The 22,306-nt window shown below is 52.9% G+C and overlaps 8 protein-coding genes across 8 annotated transcripts; 6 read left to right on the top strand and 2 right to left on the bottom strand.

The window, feature by feature from the left end:
• Positions 1 to 189: 189 nt before the first annotated feature.
• On the top strand, positions 190 to 555 carry P152DRAFT_449074 (uncharacterized protein; the record flags this gene model as incomplete). Its single annotated transcript, XM_033678090.1, has 1 exon — positions 190 to 555. The coding sequence occupies one exon, from the start codon at positions 190 to 192 to the stop codon at positions 553 to 555; it is 366 nt and encodes a 121-aa protein (XP_033534615.1).
• Positions 556 to 3,233: 2,678 nt separating this feature from the next.
• On the top strand, positions 3,234 to 4,915 carry P152DRAFT_473507 (uncharacterized protein; the record flags this gene model as incomplete). The annotated part of the gene is made up of 4 exons (XM_033681242.1): positions 3,234 to 3,944; positions 4,008 to 4,209; positions 4,444 to 4,812; positions 4,884 to 4,915. 4 exons carry the CDS (start codon positions 3,234 to 3,236, stop codon positions 4,913 to 4,915), a joined length of 1,314 nt encoding a protein of 437 aa, XP_033534614.1.
• A 110-nt stretch (positions 4,916 to 5,025) lies between these two features.
• On the top strand, positions 5,026 to 5,700 carry P152DRAFT_333444 (uncharacterized protein). Its single transcript, XM_033675282.1, has one exon. It carries the CDS (start codon positions 5,135 to 5,137, stop codon positions 5,501 to 5,503), a length of 369 nt encoding a protein of 122 aa, XP_033534613.1. The 5' UTR covers positions 5,026 to 5,134; the 3' UTR covers positions 5,504 to 5,700.
• Positions 5,701 to 7,797: 2,097 nt separating this feature from the next.
• Positions 7,798 to 8,981, bottom strand: P152DRAFT_458152 (uncharacterized protein). Its single transcript, XM_033679391.1, has 2 exons — positions 8,308 to 8,981; positions 7,798 to 8,193 (listed from the first exon to the last, which is right to left on the bottom strand). The coding sequence occupies exons 1-2, from the start codon at positions 8,582 to 8,584 to the stop codon at positions 7,871 to 7,873; spliced, it is 600 nt and encodes a 199-aa protein (XP_033534612.1). The 5' UTR covers positions 8,585 to 8,981; the 3' UTR covers positions 7,798 to 7,870.
• A 129-nt stretch (positions 8,982 to 9,110) lies between these two features.
• P152DRAFT_513983 (uncharacterized protein) lies at positions 9,111 to 11,445 on the top strand. Its single transcript, XM_033682835.1, has 2 exons — positions 9,111 to 9,691; positions 9,751 to 11,445. The coding sequence occupies exons 1-2, from the start codon at positions 9,197 to 9,199 to the stop codon at positions 11,335 to 11,337; spliced, it is 2,082 nt and encodes a 693-aa protein (XP_033534611.1). The 5' UTR covers positions 9,111 to 9,196; the 3' UTR covers positions 11,338 to 11,445.
• Positions 11,446 to 11,722: 277 nt separating this feature from the next.
• Positions 11,723 to 12,412, top strand: P152DRAFT_396031 (40S ribosomal protein Rps16; the record flags this gene model as incomplete). The annotated part of the gene is made up of 5 exons (XM_033676337.1): positions 11,723 to 11,749; positions 11,804 to 11,845; positions 11,899 to 12,010; positions 12,082 to 12,167; positions 12,248 to 12,412. The coding sequence occupies 5 exons, from the start codon at positions 11,723 to 11,725 to the stop codon at positions 12,410 to 12,412; spliced, it is 432 nt and encodes a 143-aa protein (XP_033534610.1).
• Positions 12,413 to 12,897: 485 nt separating this feature from the next.
• P152DRAFT_513981 (chaps-domain-containing protein) lies at positions 12,898 to 15,452 on the bottom strand (the record flags this gene model as incomplete). The annotated part of the gene is made up of 5 exons (XM_033682834.1): positions 15,063 to 15,452; positions 14,904 to 15,008; positions 13,555 to 14,793; positions 13,119 to 13,496; positions 12,898 to 13,065 (listed from the first exon to the last, which is right to left on the bottom strand). The coding sequence occupies exons 1-5, from the start codon at positions 15,213 to 15,215 to the stop codon at positions 12,898 to 12,900; spliced, it is 2,043 nt and encodes a 680-aa protein (XP_033534609.1). The 5' UTR covers positions 15,216 to 15,452.
• Positions 15,453 to 15,712: 260 nt separating this feature from the next.
• Positions 15,713 to 21,951, top strand: P152DRAFT_458151 (uncharacterized protein). Its single transcript, XM_033679390.1, has 3 exons — positions 15,713 to 15,941; positions 16,000 to 16,680; positions 16,732 to 21,951. The coding sequence occupies exons 1-3, from the start codon at positions 15,939 to 15,941 to the stop codon at positions 21,793 to 21,795; spliced, it is 5,748 nt and encodes a 1,915-aa protein (XP_033534608.1). The 5' UTR covers positions 15,713 to 15,938; the 3' UTR covers positions 21,796 to 21,951.
• Positions 21,952 to 22,306: the final 355 nt, after the last annotated feature.

Raw genomic sequence — 22,306 nt, 5'->3', positions numbered from 1 at the left:
AAGCCTGTTGGTCCACGAAAGTCCACGCCAACTCGGCCAATGTTCATTGGAAAACGCTCCGCATGCATTGGGTATCGATAGAGTATATGCGCTGTGGAAAGCGACAAAGTCGTGGCTGAGAATGGATGATTCGACATTTGCCTGTCCCCAAGGCTAGAGCGCGGCCATCAGCCATTCCATAAATTGATTATGGCCATGCCGCTATGGGTATTGGGAACGGAGGGATTATGGCGGTGCACAGGTCAAGCTTTCATGACCGAGCCTCAGCAGGGGGCTCATGGCACTACCAGGATCGGGGGTCTTGTACTCTCGCGTGAGGGTGGTACTATCATTTGCTCCAGAATACCGCAGGGCTCCGACACGCTTACCCTCTCCAGAACTCCACTTCGTTACCGGGGTAAAGCGAGGCTCGTGGGACGCGTCGAATGCTCGAAGCCAACAAAGAACGAATTGAACAAAGACGTGAAAGATAGGGAACCCTGTCGTGTGTCTCCAGTCATATCTCGCTGTGTAACTTCTGTTGGTGGTGGTGGTGGTGCCGATCAGGCTCACTAGAGTGGTTTTGTCACACGCCGTGCGGCAGTGCGGCCTGTTGGAGATGAAATGAACAATCACAGAGGAACGTGTTGGATTGGCATCCATGCGGTTTGGTGAGGGCTGAGGTGCTGGCTCTGCAGGATGTGGATTGCAGATACACGAGAGCATGAAACCATTTCAAAGCGGAAAAGGAAAGCTAAGGGGTGAGATGGTGGTTTGATGAATGAATGAATGGTTGAGGCCCCAAGGATGGAGGGAATATTGAGATCATGAAGAATAAAACGGATTAACGGATGTAGGATAGTGCAGGGATGCGGTGTGAGAGGCAGACGCCAAGCCTTGGGGCGTGAGGAACATTGCCATGAGCTAAATGGTGCTGACTAAGAGTCTTGGTATAATTGTGGCTTCAGTATTATCAATTACGATCTACTTTATCCTGTACAGTGCACATTGTCCTCCACGGAATCCAAGTTGTTTACTTCCTAGTTAGGTAGTTACGGGTGCTAATGTAAAATTGAAGTAACTGCCGAAAATGAAAGCGGAAGGACCATGACTGGCGGTACCCCTGGTCGCGTCTTTCCTGGTGGTCGGTCGCGATTTCCAGCCCCACCCCCAACCCAAATTCTGGTTGGGTATTACCAAGCTTTTGTAGATTGTAGTTTGTCTAACACCTCTTATTACCTACTGCGATCCTCGTTTAGCCACCGGTACGTACCTTTCGTCGGTACCTCCAGCCTCCGAATCATCATACCCAATGGCTGTACAGTGAAGGTACCCAGTACTGTACCCATTAGATTTCGCCTTCACTCAATTGCCTCAGATTGCCTCGGAAACACCGACCCGAATTCAATTCATGATCTCATAATTCATGTCACTTGACCGCGAGTCAGGTAGTGGCAAGGAACTGTTCCATGGCCCATGCCTAAGGTACCGAACAGGAGCATTTTTACGTGGAAACCATGACAGGTCAGGGTTGGTGGTATCATCAGCCGAAGCCAAAAACAACGCCCCAATTCCACCTTGGCACCTCCGTTCCGACACGAGATTGGCCATTCTGGTAAAAATCCCAATTTGCCATCCACCATCGCCATGCTGTTTCCTCCTTCGAGTTCAGTATTATTCGGTATTTGCTCCCAGCGGTACCGGCCTAACTAAGTTATCTGACGGGCAATCGCGGTCATCGCGGTCCTCTCGCTGACCAATCCTATTGCTCCATTCCCGAATTCGCGGTCACTTCCCATCACGTCCTCGACTCCTCAAGGCTCAATTCCTCGTCCTCTCCTCGGTCCCTTGGTGGTCCCTACCTAATACCTGGTGTACCGTGGAGTGTACCGCGTATTAGGCTTGTACCTGTACCAATTCTCCCCCCCGCGACTCTGCTGAGTACCTTTGAAATCTGAGTGCTGTGCTGAAGAGCTGGGTGTTTGTCTTCCAAGTTCCAACTCCCCTGTCTTGCACAGCCAGACGTCAGGACTCAGAAAACACTCACAACACGCCTGCTGTCCCCAGCCCTCGCACGTCGGTCCGGTTGCTCCCACACAAAAACTCCCCTGCTCCACCACTTCACCACGACACACGTCCACAGTCCACACCTTGGTTCACGCTTCACTCTTCACTCGTCAATCATCAATCACCTTGTCCACGGTCTACCGCCTGTCGATGGTCCCCTCTCTTCATAGTCGACACCACCCCCCGTTGATCTCTGGTTCTCAACTGACCCCAAAAGTCCACTGAGGGTTCACCAATTATTACTTCATTTAGGCCCTGCGTTCCCAGTTCTTTCGCACGTCCTTTTTCCCTTCTATTCCTCACTGCCGCTAGCCGTAGTTCCCTCTGCAGACCCTCTTCTGACTGTCCATGTCTGCTCGGCCGTTGTAGCGAAAGATTTCCACCATACCCAACCCGTTCTTAGCTCAGTACAACCTCGAAGTCGCACCTGCGTCCACTCGAGTATCCCGACCACCAATCTGCGCTTCTCTCGAGCCGACTAGGACCGAGCGATCACCATCAAAACCGCGCTACCAACTAAGCCTAATCCCAATCCCCTTGACTGTCCCGTTCATCATCGTCGTCGGCGGCCGTCCCAAATTCCCCCCAAGGCCAAACTCCTCCGGGCAAAAAAAAAACCACCATCTAGTCGCCGCGTAAGGCCACTAGCTTCCCAAGTTCCCAGACTTTACAACTTGCGCCGCCCCCCCGAAACCCTTCCATCCCCGTTCGAACTTTCGACGAAATCCCGGCTGTGGAGGTCGTGCATTGCCTGGTCCCAAACTTCGTCGTTCACGCAATCAGAGCCGGTTCCGCCGCCCGGAAACCTTCCAGGATTAGGGGAGCCTGTCGCCTCTTAATAACTACATCTGCCGGCGCTGTCGCTCGAACAAGTCTCAATCCGTCTGCGCATCACCCGTCTTAGTTTCAACGCTACAGGCACCGAGCAACTGTAACCAGACAACAAACCCCTCCTTCGTTGGTTCTTCTTTTTTCCCTCTAAAGTCCCAGGTCACTGTCCTTCGTCCGCCTCCGGTGCCAATTGGCTTGTCCAGGAAAAAAATCAAAACAAGGCGGAAGAGAGCCGCATCGCGTATCAGTCCGTCCAGACCGTCTATCCGCAAACAGCTCTCCAGTCGCGTGTTTCGGTATCTTTGCGACGGGCTTTCCGGAAACCTTCTGCTCCTGTTGTTGACGCCGGCTGTGCTATGTCCACTGGCTATCCAACGGCTTTAGGTGCTCGTCCAATTACTCCGCTATCGCCTGGCGTCAAGCTTGGCCGTCAACGTCCCACGATTCCGCCGCAGCCTATGGACAATAGGCAAACAGACTATTCGCAATCAGGTACGAAACTTGGACTTCCACTCACCGATTCTTCAATCTCGGACGACGCTCAGAGAGACGCCTCTTCAGATCAGCCATCCGCTGCGCATTACCCGTCGAACCCAGACTCCCGTTCGGCCAACTTCTCCTCCAGTACGGCCACTCCTAACTCGGAATACGGGATCGCCCCTTCCTCGGCGCGTTCCAGCACTTTCCCCGACTACCAAAGGCCCTATCACCCGAATATCGCCCCTGGAGCGAACCAACAGCAAGGAATGGCCCAAGCAACAAGTCCGTCCATGCCTTTGAATGCTTCTGGCTCTCCCAATGGCCAATCTGCCACCTCTCCCAACATGAGATCTGACCAAACGCAACAAATAGATCCCTCCATCGCGGCCGCCACCAGCCCTACGTATCCTCCGCAGCATCATCAATATTCCCCTTACACGCCTTCTCCCGCCGACATGTCCCATTACGCGGGCCATCCGGGGGTGTATGGACGCCCAGAGTGGGCAGGGGGTCAATATGGAGCCTCCCCGATGTACGCGCATTCGGCCGTGACATCGGGCGGACCGCTGCCAGCCCTGGTTTCACCGGTATGCTTGTCGCCCCAAGCGCGTCGCCTCCATCCGAGTTCATGATGCTAACGCGTGCTTCAGGGCGCCCACCCGCTGTCGACCGTTTACTCCTTTGTCCCGATCCCGGGCGCGCAACAGCATAAACGACCACGTCGAAGATACGAGGAAATCGAGCGCATGTACAAGTGCGGATGGAATGGATGCGAGAAGGCTTATGGAACCCTGAACCATTTGAACGCGCATGTCACCATGCAATCCCATGGCACCAAGCGCACTCCCGAAGGTGGGTTCCACACTGTTTCACAGGATCTAGACGAAGTCGAATTTAAGTTCGCGCGATGTTGGTTGAATCAACGCGCTGGGCGTGGTTTAAAGCGTTATGCGGTGTCATGCAGCGGACGCGGTGTTGTGTGGTGTGGGCGGAGTCTAACAGAGTCCGGCCCACCACGGGCAACATTAGACTTGCGCTAGATTCACTACGGCCTTTGATGTTGAATATGCTAACATGTCTTCACAGAATTCAAGGAAATTCGCAAGGAATGGAAACAGAAAAAGAAGGAGGAGGAAGCCGCGCGCAAAGCCGAAGATGAACGTCACCGACGCGACGCCGAACAACGCGCCAGTGAGGGAGGCTCGGAATCCCACCCCTACAATCCCCCGCATATCGGTGCTCCCCCCTCCATGCCCGGAGGTCCCCAACTGCCACCGATCGGCTATGGTCCGCCCGGTCAGAACCAACCGACGCAAGCTGGCTACGGCGGCCAGAGCCCAATGACCGCCCAGTATCCGCCCAACAGCCAGATGTATAACAGCGGCCAACCAACCAGCGGTGGCAATTACCCTCCATCTCCATACGCTCCGAACAACCCTCAAATGTACCAACAGCGTACGTAAGCCTCCTGGTTGCCCGGAGCCCCCTGGACCATCTGCCATGCCTCGGTGGCTAACAGATAGTAGATAACAATGGCTCGGGCAACTATCAGCCGTAGCCGATTCTATCATCTCTGAGGTCACCTAAGTCGTCTATCTCAAGACACTTCTGCGGTCGCGGCAGGAATTCTAATGGAGATTCGTTTACGCGGGCATTCTTTCCGTTCACTTCGCGATGATTTCGAATGATTCAATTGCATTAGTTGTGCGTTTCATTGAGGGGGCTGGCATTGCATTTGCATGGGTTGGCGGTGGTTCGGTGGCTTGTTGAACGGGGCATGGTTGACGCCTTGGGACCGGCACCATTGCTTTCTTCTCAAGTTTCTTTTTTCCCCCTTACTATTTTTATATTCTCCTTTCAACGGTGGTGTGGGACTTCGGGGGCAACGGACTGGAAAATATCAAGCATGATCGGCAACTGCATATCGAGACCGAGACGATTACGACGAGACGGCCGCTTCTCTTCATTCATCGGTGGCGGAGACGAGTCCCCATCGTGCCATTTCCATTTCCCCCCGACCGGTTGCGACTTTCACAAACGTGCTTGTGCATACAAAGCAGAGGGCCTGCCTATCAAATCCACCAGGTTTGATTTGTGTTTGAAGCGTTTCGGAAGAACGCATGGTGGCAGACTCGTACGGGTGTAGTCACGAGAACCTTAGGCTCATACGCTTGGGGTTCTGTCCCAACCTAATGTCACCATATTCGCTTCTTTCCAAGCCCTCGTCAGCCAGATGTCAAGAGCATTTCCTTCATGGTTTCCTTATGGATGTTTCGAAGTTGTTAGATTGCATGTTGTGGCGTACCCTTTCCTTACATTTGAGATTCCCGTTCACCCCAAATTCATTCAAGATTCCCCGCTTCCGCATTTCCCCCCGCATTAGGAGATGATTTCCTGTCTGGAGATTGGGTAAAGCACTTCGCAGGCCCCAGTGGTTGCGTAAGGAGGAGAGGAAAAGGGATAGAAACACAAAGCAACAGTACCTTACACACACACAGACCCCACATCTCCGCACCCGCAAATTGGTCCCTGTAAATTAATGATAAACTTGCTGTCTACTGCGTTTCTGCCTTCTTGGTGGTCTGGCTCCGTGTGCGATGTCCATGCTATCCTTGCGCACCGGTTTCGCTTCGTGACGCCTGTGACTGTGCCTCCTTTCACCTGTCCTCGTCACCCTACCGCCCACCACAACGGACTTGAAGCCTCGGGTATCGAGCCTATCAGCTCGCAACAGCGGTGCGAGGCATCGATTGGGATAGCAACGGAAGAGCAGGGAAACCGCGGCATCGGAGATTTCGTGCATATGCATCGGCCGAACAGGCGCGTAGGTCGGTGCTATATCCCGCAGCGGGAGCACAGAGGACCATGTGACTCACTTCCTACGTTTGACCAACCCCTCCGCCTCTTCCCGTCCACGATGACTCCTTGTGCGAGTCCACGCGAATAGAGGGGATAGGGCACGGTCGGGGTGTATCCGATACAGGGTTTCCACCGTTCCCTGATCGACCTTTCATCTCCGTGGCGTGTAACCTGGGCGAACAATCCGTGGCTATCTGTTCGCCCACTCTCCATCCCGAGTCACCAAGGTGTTTTGTCAGCGTCGATGGGACCGCCACGGACGCCGATGACTGGCTGCCCGTGGCCGGGACGTCGTCCGGCCTGGTGCCTTTTGTTAGAGGCCCTGCCTAAGTCGCACCGGGCGGTTTTCAGTGTGCGGTATGTTGTCCTGCCTCAAGTGCTGCATGGTGCGGAATTTATTGGACCGTGGTGGTTTTGCACATGCCTCATGCCTCGCATATCGCTGCTCTGCTCAGTCGCATCACACACGGATCAGGTTGAGTGACTTACCTGGATTGCACTCGGACCTAGGCATACATTTCCAGAGAACACCTTCTTGCCGGAATCTGCGGGCGGACTCCGTCGGCACAGCATCACCAGGTTCCTTTGTTCTCCTACCGCAACGGCCATGCCATCGAATACGTTTCGGCTCCCCTCCTCCAGGTCAAACGTATCGCTGTCGCGGAGCACCATGCCGCTTTCTATCGCTGGGCCAATGGAAAGCTCGTCAACATATGACATTGATGTAAAGTGCAAATGCCCTATAAGTGGCTAGTACGCCCGCAGGCTCGCGTTTCCATCGGCGCAACTGATTCGGCCCTATGCACGACATCCGATGCTTGCAGGCACCACCAGGGATCCCCAAGGCAACAGCCTGCTTGGAGAACCCGAGCGACCACGAACTTATCTGCACACGTCCCAATCGCCTCCAGTAGCGGCATCGTGTCTCCTAGAAGCCATAGTAACCACTGCCAATCCCCACCCATTCTCTCCATCGCCAATCCCCGGGAATCCTCACCTGCAAGCCTTTTCCACGCCTCTCTCACCTGTCTCCGCGGATCCCAGCAGTACCGATACTGCTGGTACCTACGCTGCTGTAGTTCGACCGCCTTGTGCGACCGTACCACCGCCCGTTGCAGGTGATGGGAGCCACAGCATAAGTGCAACCAGGTCTGCCCCGTCTGTCGGCAGCCGGCGAACTGTTGGCTGCTGCGCAGCCCAGATCGAGCCACCGCCGTCGCTCAGCAGCAGGCCGGTAAACCTGATCCTTGTCGAAGGGCGGTGGCACAGTATCGTGCTTCGTAACAGGCAGGCTGCTGGGAGCGGTTCTACTCGTACTTCGCATGAAGGCGGCCGTGGGGACCCTTAGATTGAGGGATACGATTTCGGTCTGTGTAGGATGTCTGGCATATGTTGCGCGTCAGGGGCGGGTAGAAATCCCTTGAAACTGCTCTTGGCACTTTTGGATTCCGGAGCTTTTGATTCATATGTTACATATGTATGAGCATTGACCCATATGGGAGGAAATGATCCGATGTACGTCTACAGTTATCACATGTACAGACGGGTAGCATAGACAATCTGCCTAACAGCACAAAGAGGACAAGCCATGATCTGACATGAAGAGACTGACTCTCAGCTAATGAAAGTGACAATGAAGGCTGCCGTAGACAATTTATTCCTCGTATGGATAATGTGCAGTCATTTCATGGCCATTCCAGTAACTCGGCAGCCGCCTACCATCAACCCAAACCTTCTCCGGCCCCTCCGGATGCTGTTTTTCCCACTCCTTCTTCTTACGAATTTCCGCGCGAAGCGACGCCTTATATCCAGTGGTGGCCGCCTTGACTTCTTCGAGATCGTTCACGTCCTCATTTTGCCCTTCTTCTTCGCCTGCCTGCGTGAGACAAGTCCTGCCGTGCTGTACCCAAATCAACCGCTTCCAGAAATGGCGCAATCCATCTGCAGCGACGCGTTGTTCCCTCTCTTGGTTGTAATCTGTAGCTCGTTCAGCTCTCAGTGGAGTCTCGGATACACACCGGGGAGAATCTAGGGTCCGAAGTCTAATGCTTCAACCGCCCGTGGAGAAAGGGAAAACTAGTCAATACTTACCCGGGGAAACGAACTTCTGCGGTAGCTGTGATGGATCTTCCGACATACAAATCACCGCGCTCTCCGGCAGCTCCCTTTGGGCCTTTTCTAGCCCACGCTTGTCGTGTCCCTCGGCGTGGGCATGTTCAGGACGAGTGGCCCGGTCGATGAAATTATTGCGGTTCTCCCCTTTCAGGGGAATTATCTTGATCGCCTGCATGGTTTCACTGGACGGGATGACTATAGCAGAGGCGCCTACGATGGCGACGATGGTGACAGAGGTTCGGAAAAGCTTCATGATTGATAAGTTCGACGCGTGGGCTATGTAGGATACGCAAGAAGATGTGTATCGGAAAGGATATTGGAAATTGAAACGGCCATTGCATGCTGGCGCAGAAGGACTCATTTATATGCTCAGGCAAGAGAGTTCGAGCCGTGTTGAACGGATGGTTGAGCATCTTGAACCACTAACTCTGACAAAAGACAACCAGCCAACTGTGGAAAATGTATATTTACTATTTATTGAATCGCAAAGACTGGACGACGCTCTCACAATAACGGTTGTGGGGATCCGGCAGTACCTGAAATTGAAGAACCTCTATGCGGCTGTTCCCTTTGAACTGAAGGTAGTTTGGTAAAGGCATCCATATATTTGTAGCCAACTGGGAAGAAGAATTATTTCGATTATTTTCTGAATGGTGCATTTCCATCAAGTTTGAAAACTTTCCAAGTCTCAGGAGGAAAACGGGAGAAGTCTTGTGGTCACGTGATGAGCAACTTCGTCCTCTTGACCTGATGCAGTTGACTTTCTCTGCAAAATGCATCGTCGCTCAACCTGAGAGGCTACACTCCGCAAATCAATCCAATAGCCGATCGCAAGGACGTTCAGCTACTGATCCAAAGGGCATTCATGCTGAAGCGCTGTATCGGCCTTCAACATGCCTGCAACCACGCCCGTTTCCGTATAGCAGTCAATGCTCCTACAATTCGAACTCTAACGGTCCGACGACTGGTTGCAGAAGGGAATCCTCGGACTCCTAAGAACGGTGGGAGTGAGCGCAGAGCCTCTGATTCGCATGAACGGGGTTCGAATCGCAAAGATGGCAGAGCCGCCGATTCACACGATCGTAGCGCGAATCGCAAAGATGGATCCGGGCCAAACGCGGTTGTCCGACGACCGTCCCACAACCCGAAGAGTTTAGAGGCGGAACTGCGATGGCTTAAAGATCCGGTTAGGCTGGCAGATCATGTCCAAAGGCTGCTCCTTCTGTCCGAAGTGAGTAAGGCTACGGAGATGATCCATCTCGCCAGTAAAACCCAGAAATGTACAGTCCCCTGGAATCTTCTCCTGGATCATCTCATGAGGAGTGGGAAGGTCAATGAAGCGATGAAGACGTTTAACGATGTGAGTTCAGCAATCCGACCATGGCCGATTCAGATTATGCTAACCGTTTAACCAAATAGATGAAGAAACGGGCTCAAGCACCTGACTCTTATACATTTACCACTCTTCTCAGAGGACTTGCGAGATATGCGGACAAAGTCCCAACTGCGCCCTCCCGAGCGGTCGCCCTCTTTCATTCGATGTCCGCGCCCAATTCCCGAGTCGAGCCGATGACTATGCACGCCAACGCCGCGCTGTCTGTGTGCGCGCGAGGCAACGCAGCGGATGAGCTCTGGGGTATTATATCAAGATTACCGGAACATGGACCATGTGCTCCGGATCATATTACCTATTCGATCGTCCTAACATTCCTACACGACCAGGTCCTCGCGGATAATGAACTGAAGGATTTCGCCAATTCCCAGTTTTTGAAGCGTGTTGAAGAAGGCAACGAGAAGATGCGCCAAGTTGAGGAGGCAGTTCTCCGAGGACGCCGCATTTGGGCTATTGTTCGCGACAAGTGGATGAACGGAGATATTGTCGTAGAAGAAGGCCTTGTCTGCGCAATGGGACGTCTGCTCCTGCTGAGCAACGATGTTGCCAATGTCCGGGATATTTTTGTGTTGGCTGAGCAGACAATGGGCATACCTAACATCTCCAAGAAGAAGGAGGAGGGAGCGGTTTCTTTATTGCCAGCGGGCTCCTCAGGCACACGACCTGGCGTTGACGGGGTGGACAAGACGGACAAGTTGGAAGAGCACGAGCACGGCGAGAGCGATCGGAAAGCTGGCATATCGCTAGATGTGCCATCGCTTGATCCATCTGAAGGGCCTAGAGAAAATGAGTTTACTCTGATTCCCCAATTGGTCTCGGGACAAAACGCGCTTGTTCCCAACGACAGCGCCGTCTCGACCCGGACACCCAACCGCCGTCCAACCAGACATGTTCCAATATCATATGTCAAGCTTGGAAACAACACTCTGTCGCTCTTACTGGAGGCCTGTCTTAAACTGAGATTGAAGGTGATTGCGTCAGAGTACTTTTCCCTGCTCACATCGAAGTCTGGGCCTGGTTGGGACACCCTACTTCCTGACGAGGCAGCCATGGACATGCTGCTCCGGGTTTTCCGCGCCACTCGAAGCAGCCAAGAAACGGTACATGCGCTGGAGGTCGACTTTCCAGCGGCTGGCATCAAACCGACTCGGAGCTCGTATCTCATTGCCCTTAGTGCATGTGCACGGCGACTCAAAAACCTGAGTGGTGCATTCCGGGATGCGGACAATATCGTCCGAATGATGTTCGAACAATCCATCCACGATCCCAAATGCCTTTCGGTGTATGTTACCACTGCCCAGAAAGCGCATGGAAGAGTCGAAAATATGGCCGCGATTCACCGGTTATTACAAGCGGTGGAGCCCCTTCGCGGCTACGTGTTGGGTCACAAACATGCTAGGCATTATTCCCAAGCGGATTGTTTAGCGGTTTTGAAGGAGTTGCGAGGACGTATCACGGTTGTTCTGGATACACTTGGCCAGAAACTAGGGGAGGGGTACAAGGAGGAGTTGAAGGCGAAGATGAAGGATGTGGACTCGATCATATTCGAAGCCCATCATCAGGAGCCTGTGCGGAAGATACATCGCGATGGAGGCGAAGGGCGTGAAGGTTGATGTGTATTTTTGAAGATATCCCATTGCTGTAGACCTGTACATTATCCGTAAACTGTAAGATAGATGTTAATAACGACGCTTATCCGACTTGCGGCACTGAATTTCGACGTTGAAATTGGCTGCCATTCCAAGGAGGCAACTTCCATACTCTGGATAGTCTGAGGGAGGTGGTCACGTGGAAATCCAAGGGAATGTGTGTCACATGATCATTAGTCCAAACTAGGCTTAGTGTCTCACACAAACGCTGGTGGAAGCGAAACGGCAAATGCCGACCCACCTCTCCTCGCCATTTTCCACCTCACGATCCTCAAATCATCAATTCGGAGTCCCATCGCAACACCACACATTGCTTTCTGCACGACAGTACGTGAAGCTTTGATCCAACATGGCTTCTACACAGAGCGTACAATGCGTAAGTTGGAGATCATGCTACGTTGATTCGACATCCGCTGACAGTGACATGAAGTTCGGCAAGAAGAAGACTGCGACCGCCGTCGCCCACTGCAAGGTACGATACCATCCGGAGAATCTCCAGGCGCGCTGCTAATAGCGATCTCGTAGGCTGGCAAAGGCATTGTCAAGGTCAACGGAAAACCGCTTTCCCTCCTCCAACCGCAGGTCCTCCGTTTCAAGGTCTACGAGCCGATCCTCATCCTCGGCGCCGATAAGTTCGGTATGTTATACGAATATCCTCGATTTAGTCGAATTGGGTTGGAGCAGGAATGCTGACATGTCTGGAAATAGCCAACGTCGATATCCGCGTCCGCGTCTCTGGCGGTGGTCACACATCCCAGATCTACGCCATCAGACAGGCGATTGCCAAGTCCATCGTACGTGAACCTCCCGAGAAAGGATATCTAGACGATGAAGAAAAGGAACGTCAGAACGCTAACCACGGCCATTACAACAGATTGCCTACTACCAGAAATACGTCGATGAGCACTCCAAGAACCAGTTGAAGCAGGCGTTGGTGCAGTACGACAGGACCCTGTTGGTCGCGGACAACCGGAGATGCGAGCCGAAGAAGTTCGGCGGTCCAGGTGCGCGCGCGAAATACCAAAAGTCTTACCGTTAAGGCACGGAAGCGTCCGCCGGGATGGAGTATCGTTGGGGACGTTGTGGTCTTTATTGCATGGCATATTCATGGTTCCGGAATCAGGCTGTTTACTGCGACTACTAGCTCTCTGGGATAGATAAAAATCAAGGCAGAGCATATCAAACAGTACGGCGCTCCGAGATATGGCGACTATTGCCTTAAAATACGGTTTCTTCGATCTTTGCTATCCTTCCTCGAATAAACAGTAAGCCATATGGTCGAAGCCATTCGATTGATAGACGTGTAGTGTGAGCACCAGGTACGAGTTACGACCATTAAGATCTCCTTGGCACAGCGGCATCCATTTGCAGAATTAGTTGCACCAACAATAATCATTACGCTGCTGTAATCGCTGCAATACACCCTACGATACCGCATCCGCCCATGCCAACCATACCTGGCCGTATTACAAAAGATTATACTGCCCATGTCAAGGACCCAAAGAAACAAACGAGGTAGTCGCCTCACGACTCGCTTCCCGAACTCTTGAAGCTTGAGCATAGTTGAGCGTAATGGTGAGTTAGATCCAGGACATTCTGTGGCATGCTGGTTCCTTGGATGATGCTCCGAACCTTGACGCCACCTTCATCCTCGATCAACTTTCGAACCGTGAAGAGCAACACCGGGGAGAACTGAGAATCGTAGTCAGCCAGGCACGAGAGCAGCGATCCGCGAGTCTACTTACCTCTGAATACCAACGATATTGCCAGGTCACCAGGCGAATCAACCCCCCGAGTATCAATCGTACGTCTCCGTTTTTCTCGTACATCTTCAGGACGCCCTTCATCGCTCGAGGGGAAAATTGAATGCCCAAGCACGCTTGGTAGGCTTCGACCGCCTCATCGTAATGGTGCAGTCGGTCCGCCAGTTCGCCCAAGATCTCCCATTCCTCGGCCGATTTCTTGTACACGAGCTGCTGCTGTCGGTACTGCGCCATTTCCGTGCGCCAGATGGTGTAGACGCGCAGATCCTCGTACAGGACCATGAAGAGGTTGTCGAGCCACCTCTCGCAAAGCCGCTTGTTTCGGAATTGAGTGTAGTTGGTGTTGTTTGCACCCTCGGGCTAATTCAGGCCAATGTCAGCAAAGAGATACACGATAGTGCAGAGTACAGGTGCTTACATCATCGCTACCTCCAGCATGCACGACTTCTGAGGCGACGGTCAACTGCGGCCTTTCCAATCCCATGTTAGAATCCTTGGAAGGCTCGCTCTGTGATGGTGAAGCTGAATCGTCACTTTCGCTTCCCTTCTCCGCGTCTTCGTCATCGTCCTTCTCCTCCTTCTCCGCGTCTTCATCGTCCTTGTTCCGGCCGTCTTCTCCGTGTCCATTCGTGGCAGGGCTACTGCTCCGCAATGCAGTGGTGCTAGCGTTGCGACTATGCGATACGCTGTGGACGGTCTGTTTCTCGTTGCGGTACTCTTCCTCCATGACGAACACCTGGCTTCTGATTTTCAGGAGTTGATCCCAGCCGATCTTCTTGGTGATCTCGGTTAGGAGAGTGTATGCCTTCAAAAACGTCCCTTTGAAACTAGCCGCATGCAATTTCCGCAGTTGGGGATGCACCATCTCCATGTCCGGCGTCTGACTATCGTCGATTTCATCGCACATGCTTTCAGGTAGGATCGGTAGCGACACGCGCAAAGGCTCGGGAAGCCGAGGCGCGTCCTTATCCTGATATGTGAACATCGGACAGGAATTCAGCGTCAAAAGTGCGAGATCCCAATCCTCCATGCTGATGTAAATTTCCGCCAACCTAGCCCACGTCCCGAATTCGCTCGGTGCCGAGACAACGCTGCGCTTCGCGATTTCCAGCGCCAAGTCCGGGCGATTCTTCTTGTTGCAGAATTCGGCTTGGCAGTCGAGGAGGGAATAGTCCATCGGCAGTTCTTGGATCGCCTCGTGGAGTAATTGAACCGCCTTGACCTCCTCGTCGGCAGCGAAGTACACTCGCGCGAGGAGCGAGGAGATCTCCGGGTCCTTGGAGCGTAGTTTCTCGAACAGATTGATCCCCGACGCATATCGACCAGTCGTGTGGATGTAATTCAGCAACCCCGTGGTCAAGTGATTCGACACCAGGTTCGGCACCTGAATCTCCGGATCCGAGCCCAGCTGCCAGCCATTGAAGAACAGCCGCTCCGCCGCGTCCATGAACTTGTGTTCCGAGTCGGTGCTCGTGATCGGGTTGAATCGTCGGACGCCGATTATCCGCTTGATCGATTCGCCGGTGCCATCGTCCGCGTAGGAGTATGCGCGAAGGACGCTGCAAAGGTATGTCTCCAGCCACAGGTCATCGGTCGCGACTCTCTTGTTATCTCGTTCGTCTATGCAGTATGCTTCGACGGTGCCGGGAATGGCCACCTGGACTCGCATATCGAGGCGTGAGAAGGCATTGTAGCAGCTTATACGGTCAGCGTTTCTTGCGAAGGGATGGGAACGGACCACACGAACCAGTATAAACCTGACACTACCTTGTTCGTCTTATCATGCGGAGTATAGGTGAGAGTATTGATATAAGCGGCAAGACTCGCGGAAGTCGAGGCGTCGACTCCAGTGACGTGGTGGTAAACACCGAACTGTTCGAGTTAGCCACGGCCATACCGCGAGACTGTCTAAGGAGGCCAACTTACCTGCTTGGTCGGGGATTTCGCAGGCTGCTTGACCAAGTGTACCAGATCCGGTGGACCTAGCTCTCTCAAAGCCGGAAGAGACTCGGTTCGCGCAGCAAGGACAGAATGCAATTCCTCTTCGAAGAGGTCTGGGATGGCGGGAGCTACAACCATGGCGACCGAGAGAGCAGCGATGCCGGTCGAGCAAGATGTGTGTGAGGAGAGGTTCGTAGATATTTCACAATCCTTAAGCTAGCATCATGCCAGTGCTTTACTGAACTATAAAAGAGGACGTGTGGAAGGGATTTGGTCGGTTTGCAGCTGTTACTGATGCTGCTGTGATTTCACGTTCAGGTTGAGCATCACACAGGAAGCTTTGTGAGCAGTGGACAGATAATATGGGGAATAGCTGTGCTCCGTAGGGGACAAGGAATGAAGGAAGACAGGAACAGCTTGAGGGGAGCTCCAGGCGCTAGGCCTCCCTATGAACTAGGCAGTGAAGAGCCTACAAGGGCACCTAAATGGGAGGGTGCACTGCCAAACCACCCACCCATTATTGGCGCCCTAGACTCTATTTACCCCTGGTCGTTACCTAACAGCCCGGCTGAGGTTATGAGCTCATTCGCGCCTCACATCCAAGTGTGTCCAAAGTGGCCAGACGCGACGTGTTCCTCCAACCTCACGCTCCATCCATATCACTCACTATCCATGCGATTCCCACCCGCACTCTTACGACTAATATTAATGGTCGGCCTCACAATTCACTGACCGCAAACTCTGCGGCCGGCGACAGGCCGCACCTTGATTTCTGATGCTCCTTTCACTTCCTTCGAACTTGAGTATATGGTTTCATCTACCGATTTAGTATAGCAGATACGTCCACCTTTCTAAGCCATCATGGTGCGCAAACCTCTAGATACCCACTTTGACATTAGCTAATTGTATATCCTATTTCTAGTCGGGTTTCACGGCGCTGAATATCGAGTATGATAACGTCTCCGACGAGGAGGTCGATGACACCAAGGAAATCCAGATCGAAGAGGCCCTCAAGCTCTACCAGACCGCACTACGATTCCATTCAGAGGGTCCTCGGTCATTCAAAGAAGCAGCTGAAGCATACGATGCGCTGTTTAAGTCCGACATCTTCAAATATCCCGAAGCACAATCCGAGTTCAGCAAGGTTGAGCAGTTCGGAAATATCCCATACGATGACCTTGGGATCGAGGATCTTCACACTGGCCCAGTGATCTTGGCCGGGCCGTCTGAGGGGACTCCCAATACTCTGCTGCAGATCCTGCATTTGTCGTTCAAGAACCATGGCCAGTTCTTACTTGAGAGGCTTCAGACCTTAGCCACTGATGCAGGCACGGGCAACAGCGTTGATGAAGCGCGCAAGTCACCGAAAGCTATCAAAGCAGCTGCCAAGGAGATCATAAGGCTATTCGCGGATGCGCTGGATAAAGATGACGCCGATCTGGACCTATGGAGAAGAGCCTCTGCCGTTGCCGCCTTGGTTGGCAGCACTCGTGCCGCTCGGTTCTGCATCGAAGCAGTTCTAGATGGAGAGGATGACGGCTTGCAGGCGATTACCGGACAGATCGGTCTTGAAGAGCAGTACGCCACGCATAGGTTAAAACAGGTTCGTCATTCGACTCCTATTTTCAGTCAGCTGCTGATAGATCCGGTTTAGATCGTTCAAAGACTCGAAGACGACCTGTCGGCACGCCAGCGCCCCCTCTCTTCCTTTAAACCGAGTCACAAGGCTTTGACATTGCTTCGCAATCTCGACGAACCAGGATTCGCGCAGCTCAAGAATCTCGCTGGCAACGATGACATACAACATATAGCTCCAGAGGCGCCTGCTTCCAGGTATAGGCTGAGTCTCTCGGATTATACCTGGTCGGGCGTTGGCGAGGCGCTGCTCCAGCAATACCACACCCAAAGCCAGGGCGTCGGTACCACCGACTCCGGCTATGGAATTGAGATTGTGGTTCCTTCGCACCTGTCACCTCCAATTCCCCCAACTCCTCCAGCTCCTCCACCTGCCGAATCGAACCCAATCGAAGCGCTCAAGCACGATGTTATAACTAGCCAAACCATAGTTGCAAACGAAGTAGGTCCGGAAAAACCACCCACGACTACTCCCGATACCCCAACAGAGAAGCTTGACGTAGAGATGAGTGACAGTGCTCCCCCAGGTGAAGCTATCAAGAGGGAGCCCACGAACGAACCGATCAGCTTGCCATCTAGGAAGAGATCCACCGACTCTGCAGGTCTTCCCGAGACTGCAGATGGTGTTCGATCCAGGAGCAAGCGCATTCGTGCACGAGATAGCGTTGCAGACGGCGGCAATGGTCATGAGCTGGAGAATGTTGACCCCGACCAGCAGCTTGCCGAGCAATTGCGGCCTTATTCGGAGACAGACGATGTGCTCTTTGACGTTACCAATCGACTCCTTGAAAAAATGAAGTCTTCTAGCATCGGTGATGCAGAGCAACTTCGTCAACTGCTCAAGGATCACCCCGCCGTCCCCAAACCCGGCACCCTTAACACTGCACTTCACGACATTCAGACTCTAGCCCGCGAGCCTACGCCTGAGATCGTGGCTCGATTGGCAAATCCGCCATCGGCCGAAACCATTGCTGAGACGTCTCGCGAGGCAGGGCTAAATGCTTTCCTGGGAAACGCAAAGTCCGGCAGGTCTAACCCTTCCGACAAGCTACGTATTGCTGCCGAACATGGCTTACCGAACCTCATTCAACGGATCAATGGTTCATGGCTTTCAGCGATGGAGGCGTCTTGGCTTTGGTTATCTTCATTGCTAAAGCCCGACCCTCAATTCACCGCTGCGAATTCCTCGGACCGCTGCGAGTCCAGTTATCTCCGTCACCAATGGCCAGACGATTTGAAGAGGGCGGTGGTCCAAACCTTGGTTCACATGGATGAGTTTATTTTTGATCGTCTGACGACAGCAGTGCTTGATCTTGAGAGAGGTGCGTGTAAACCTACAGCCACTGCGTCAGAGAATCGGTTCTGGCGAGCCGATATGGATCTTGCCGAACTGTGCCAGACCATTTACGAACTACACTTGGACGTATACACGTTGATTCGTAACCCCGGAAGCGGTGTAGACTTCAGCACACAATCGTCCCAAAAGGATCGGTTGGAGAGATGGGCCTACGTGGCTAATTATGTTGTTAACCTCGTCAACGCGCCATCTCAAAAGCTCGACGATCTCCAGATACGTCACATATGGACCGCGGTTTTCCATCTCAATGTCGCCGAAGGTATTGAACAGTCGCACATCGTCATGTGCCTGAAAGATCTTCAAGAGACCATGTCCTCTACCCATGACACTCACATCGTCCTTCAGAATAATGCTGTTATTCCGGAGCTGTCGAAAGAAGCCGCGGAGCGGGAGCTGAGCAAGATCCAGATGAAAGACTCTTTCCTCTCCATCTTCGATCAAAACGAAACGGACCCCGCGACGGTTATTGAAACTTTAGAGCCTTTGCTAGACCCCCTGATCCCTGGAATAGGTGGAGGACATGACTCTTCTCACGGAAACATTGATCTCTTCGACCAAGCAGCGGAAATGAGGAAGTTTCTTAACAATAGCGATCTTTCATTGAAGCTTTCATTATGGCAGCGTCTGCGCGACGCATACGAGGCGATTGACTACCCCACAAAAGTCGTTTCGTGTTATATTCGAAGCATCGAAGCTGTCGTTGAAGAGTTCAAGAGCCCGAGGTATCAAGATGCGATGCCGGTGGAGAGACAAGATCAGCTGATATCTGGAGTCAAGCTCATTGCCGACTTCTTGCATAAAGCGTTGGGATTGTCACTGAAGACGATCGAGAATCCATTCGAATGCTTCGATGACCAACATCTCCGGTCGTCCACCCATGCTGTCGCAGAGCTATGCCGTCTGTTCCATTCATTCAGTTTGTTCGAAATCAATCAGCGCATCGGACAGGTGTCGCCCATTGGAGAGAATCGTCCGAATTCTCCGTTCAACAAGTTGGCGACTGTACTCCACGATTTGGAGGTTCGCTCCTGGATGTTATTCTACCAGCTCGTTAAAGAAGGAATGATTCAGGACAAGGAGGCTTTCGAAGATTCAGATCACCTCAAAGTCGAGTTCCTCAGGGCGCTGCACGACTCGCTCGGCATTCGCTACATCTGCAAGGCATCCAACAAAGCCCTACTCCGAATGATGAAGGATGAACTCCTTGACTTGTGGCAAATTGATACTGAAGGAGAAACGGAGTTGATCCAAGCACTCTACGACCTCTATGATCTGCGTTGCTGTACTAGCGTGAACGACGTTGCAGATCACAGCATCACAGACTCGGCAGCAGCCGAACCACTCACGCGGAAAACTGCAACGCGGCTCCTGGATTTTGTCATAGCCCAAGTGCAAAAAGTTGGGCTCAAAGACATCCCGAAGATGGAGCTAAGATCTGCAATCGAGAAAGTCCAGGCAGCCCTGGGTCGTGCTAAGGTTGTTGACGAGATGGTGATCAACAAGAAATTGGTTCAATCCCTCCTCAAATCTCCAATCAACCCGCTCCGTCTTTACCAATGCCTGAATGGCGTGGGAGATATTGGCGAGAGCAGGCCCATCTCTGCTGGCGTGTGGCCGCCAGCGGAAAAAGGCTGGTATTTTCTTATCGGCAGTCTTGCATTCAACAAATTCCGCTCCCAAAAGCGACTGCAAGGTGGATCAACTGAGGATCTAGACGTGGCCATTGCTCTATTCCATCAAGACCTCGAGTTCGATGCGGACCGCTGGAAAACGTGGCACAGGATTGGCCAGGGGTATGACAGTCAGCTTGAGGAGCGAGTTTCCTGGACCGCCGAAAAGATCAATGCGGGCAGCCATGAGATCCTCGCCTATCAGAGACAGGCGATACACTCTTATACAATGGCAGTTGCATGCGCTGTCAGAACCGCCGATACATCTCCAGAGGACATCTCCCAGATGGCACAGTTGTACGCCGATTTCGGGATGCGGATATACTCATCTTCGCGAGAACCATTCTCTATGCATGCTTTCTCCATTCGAGAGAGCGAGCAACGAAACTTTAGCAGTCAGAACATGACCATGTATAAATCCGTGCCTTTTAACCCGCTTGGGCTTTATACGGCATGGAAGTACGCAGCTGCCCTGTTTGGCAAGGCTATCACACTACGAGAAGGGCAGTGGCCGTATCATTACATGCTCGCCAAGTGCTATTGGAAAATGTATCGAGCTCCGGAGGACGTCCGAAGAAACGCGGCCGCTCCAAGCTGGGAAGATGTGATCGAGCAGCTCACGATCGCAGTCAATCTCCTTCCGTCGAAGAGTCGAAGGGACCCGATTCTCGAGCCGCGCTACAAGCTTCTTTCCATCACCCACAAGCTACTTCAGTGCAAAGACATATCGCTCGAAGAGGCTTGCGAAATTCTGAATTCGATCTCGTACGCCCAGAAACTGCCGCAACCGACTGAAATGGATGACTGGGAGCCTTACGTACTTGGTGTGCTCAAGGCATTGCGATCGGCTGACAAGTCTGGGTGGCATCATCGCATGACCTTGCGAGCCGCACATGTTATCTACGATGATTCCGCCGACGACATCACTGCCGCAATCGGCGTCAAACATGAACTAACACAGGCGATCTTCACGAAGACGATGATTGTCAACGTCTGGAAACCGGAACATGAACGAGCCGGGCGTCACTTCGTATATACCACGCGATACACCCAGTTCTTTGTGCGCATCCTCGTCCAGCTTGGCGACCGAGCCAGCCTCGAACTTCTGTCCAAGCGCGTTCGGAAGAAGCCACACGAGTTCTTCCAGCATTCGAAGTTATGGCAGGAGCTCTGCGTCGGCTACCTGAAGATTCTACGACGTGCGGGCAAGGTCCCCGACGGGCATGAAGACACGGTATTCAAGAACCTCAGCCACGATGAATGGAATGTTCGGTCGGCGCGATTAGAGCAATGGGCCCATTCTCCGGATACAACCTCCCCTCTCCTCGACATCCTCCGAGATGTGATCGAACTTAAGAAGGCCAACAACGGCCTCATGAAACCCACATTGATCGATGACCTCATCGGAGATACATACGCCTTGATGTACACGCAAATCGCGATGAAGCTGGACATCTCGAACATGGCACCGAACGCAATGTTGTCCGCCAATGGACACATGGATGGTGCGTCGGATCTTTCTCGAGCCGGCACGCCTGCCACTGGCGGTGCCGCTCTGAATAGCGTGGCCGTTCCCATACAGCCCAGTGATCAGACCAGTAGATCGAGGACCAAGGGCGTCGGGCGGAGAGAGGTACATCGCAAAGCCGAAGCTGCTGCGACAAGGCCGGTGGCGCCTGCAAGCGCTTCCACTCCAAGTAATGGCTCTACGAATGGACCTACACCCACACGGGCCAGCACCGTTCAAGTCATCATTGATTCGAACGGACGATCAGGCACGGCGTCGGAAAACGATGGTTCAGGCCAGGGTGCAGCGGGAGTAAAGGGTACAGATGCAGACGATGATAGTGGCAGTTCGTTGAGCGACCTCGAGGATCTGGAGGATGAACCCGAGGACGGGGACGATGGAGAGCAGGAGGCGAGAAGCATGTTCCCCGGCCTGGCGTCGAAGTTGGATGAGGACTTGCAAGAGAGCATTGCTGCAAGTTTGGGCGACAAGGAGAAACCACCTTCTGATACCGGTATGGAGGATTCGAGGGAAGGCGAGGAACAGTAGAGGCGGAATTGCTCTGTTCTATGAGACGTACCTACATTGAAGATATATTGATACCCTTTCGACTTTCGAATGCGAGTCCGCGTATACGTATTTGGTACTTATAAAGTGCCTGTCTTGCCAATCAACCCGATATGAAATGAGATATCATACCTTACTATTATATGGAGTCACATCAGCGAATTGCCCATCGTAATCGCTAGCTCTGAATCTCCGGTTCCTATGCCGGTCAAGCTGCGAAGCGGGAGACTAGGGATGATCACTCCAGGCTAATCGCGACGCTTGTCCCACCCGAACCCAGGGGCCAGGACGCGCCACTTTCATTATGACGTGCCTTCTACTTGCTTCCGTTGTCCTAAACTCTTGATGTCCTCAAGCCTGTATGACAACATCATAGATAAGAAGATGGAAGTCCACTTCTGTCCAGACATGGAATCACCATCGCTCCAGGAATCCTTCAAGTTTGTGCTGAACTACGCATGTCCCTCACCATGGACGAAGCGACTACCGCCGT

This window comes from Eremomyces bilateralis (genome assembly GCF_010015585.1).
Source record: "Eremomyces bilateralis CBS 781.70 unplaced genomic scaffold P152scaffold_8, whole genome shotgun sequence".
Taxonomy (NCBI): Eukaryota; Fungi; Ascomycota; class Dothideomycetes; order Eremomycetales; family Eremomycetaceae; genus Eremomyces; species Eremomyces bilateralis.
Note: the sequence above shows the minus strand (reverse complement) of the source record. Positions and strands in the feature narration are given on the sequence as shown.

Bases quoted from the DNA above. Each gene is read 5' to 3' on its own strand.
- P152DRAFT_333444 (XM_033675282.1), top strand. From the start codon at position 5,135: ATGGTTGACGCCTTGGGACCGGCACCATTGCTTTCTTCTCAAGTTTCT.
- P152DRAFT_458152 (XM_033679391.1), bottom strand. From the start codon at position 8,584: ATGAAGCTTTTCCGAACCTCTGTCACCATCGTCGCCATCGTAGGCGCC. The intron at 8,194-8,307 runs GTAAGTATTGAC...AACGAGCTACAG, and splicing joins GCAGAAGTTCGTTTCCCCGG to ATTACAACCAAGAGAGGGAA.
- P152DRAFT_513983 (XM_033682835.1), top strand. From the start codon at position 9,197: ATGCTGAAGCGCTGTATCGGCCTTCAACATGCCTGCAACCACGCCCGT. The intron at 9,692-9,750 runs GTGAGTTCAGCA...TTAACCAAATAG, and splicing joins CGATGAAGACGTTTAACGAT to ATGAAGAAACGGGCTCAAGC.
- P152DRAFT_458151 (XM_033679390.1), top strand. The intron at 16,681-16,731 runs GTTCGTCATTCG...GATCCGGTTTAG, and splicing joins CCACGCATAGGTTAAAACAG to ATCGTTCAAAGACTCGAAGA.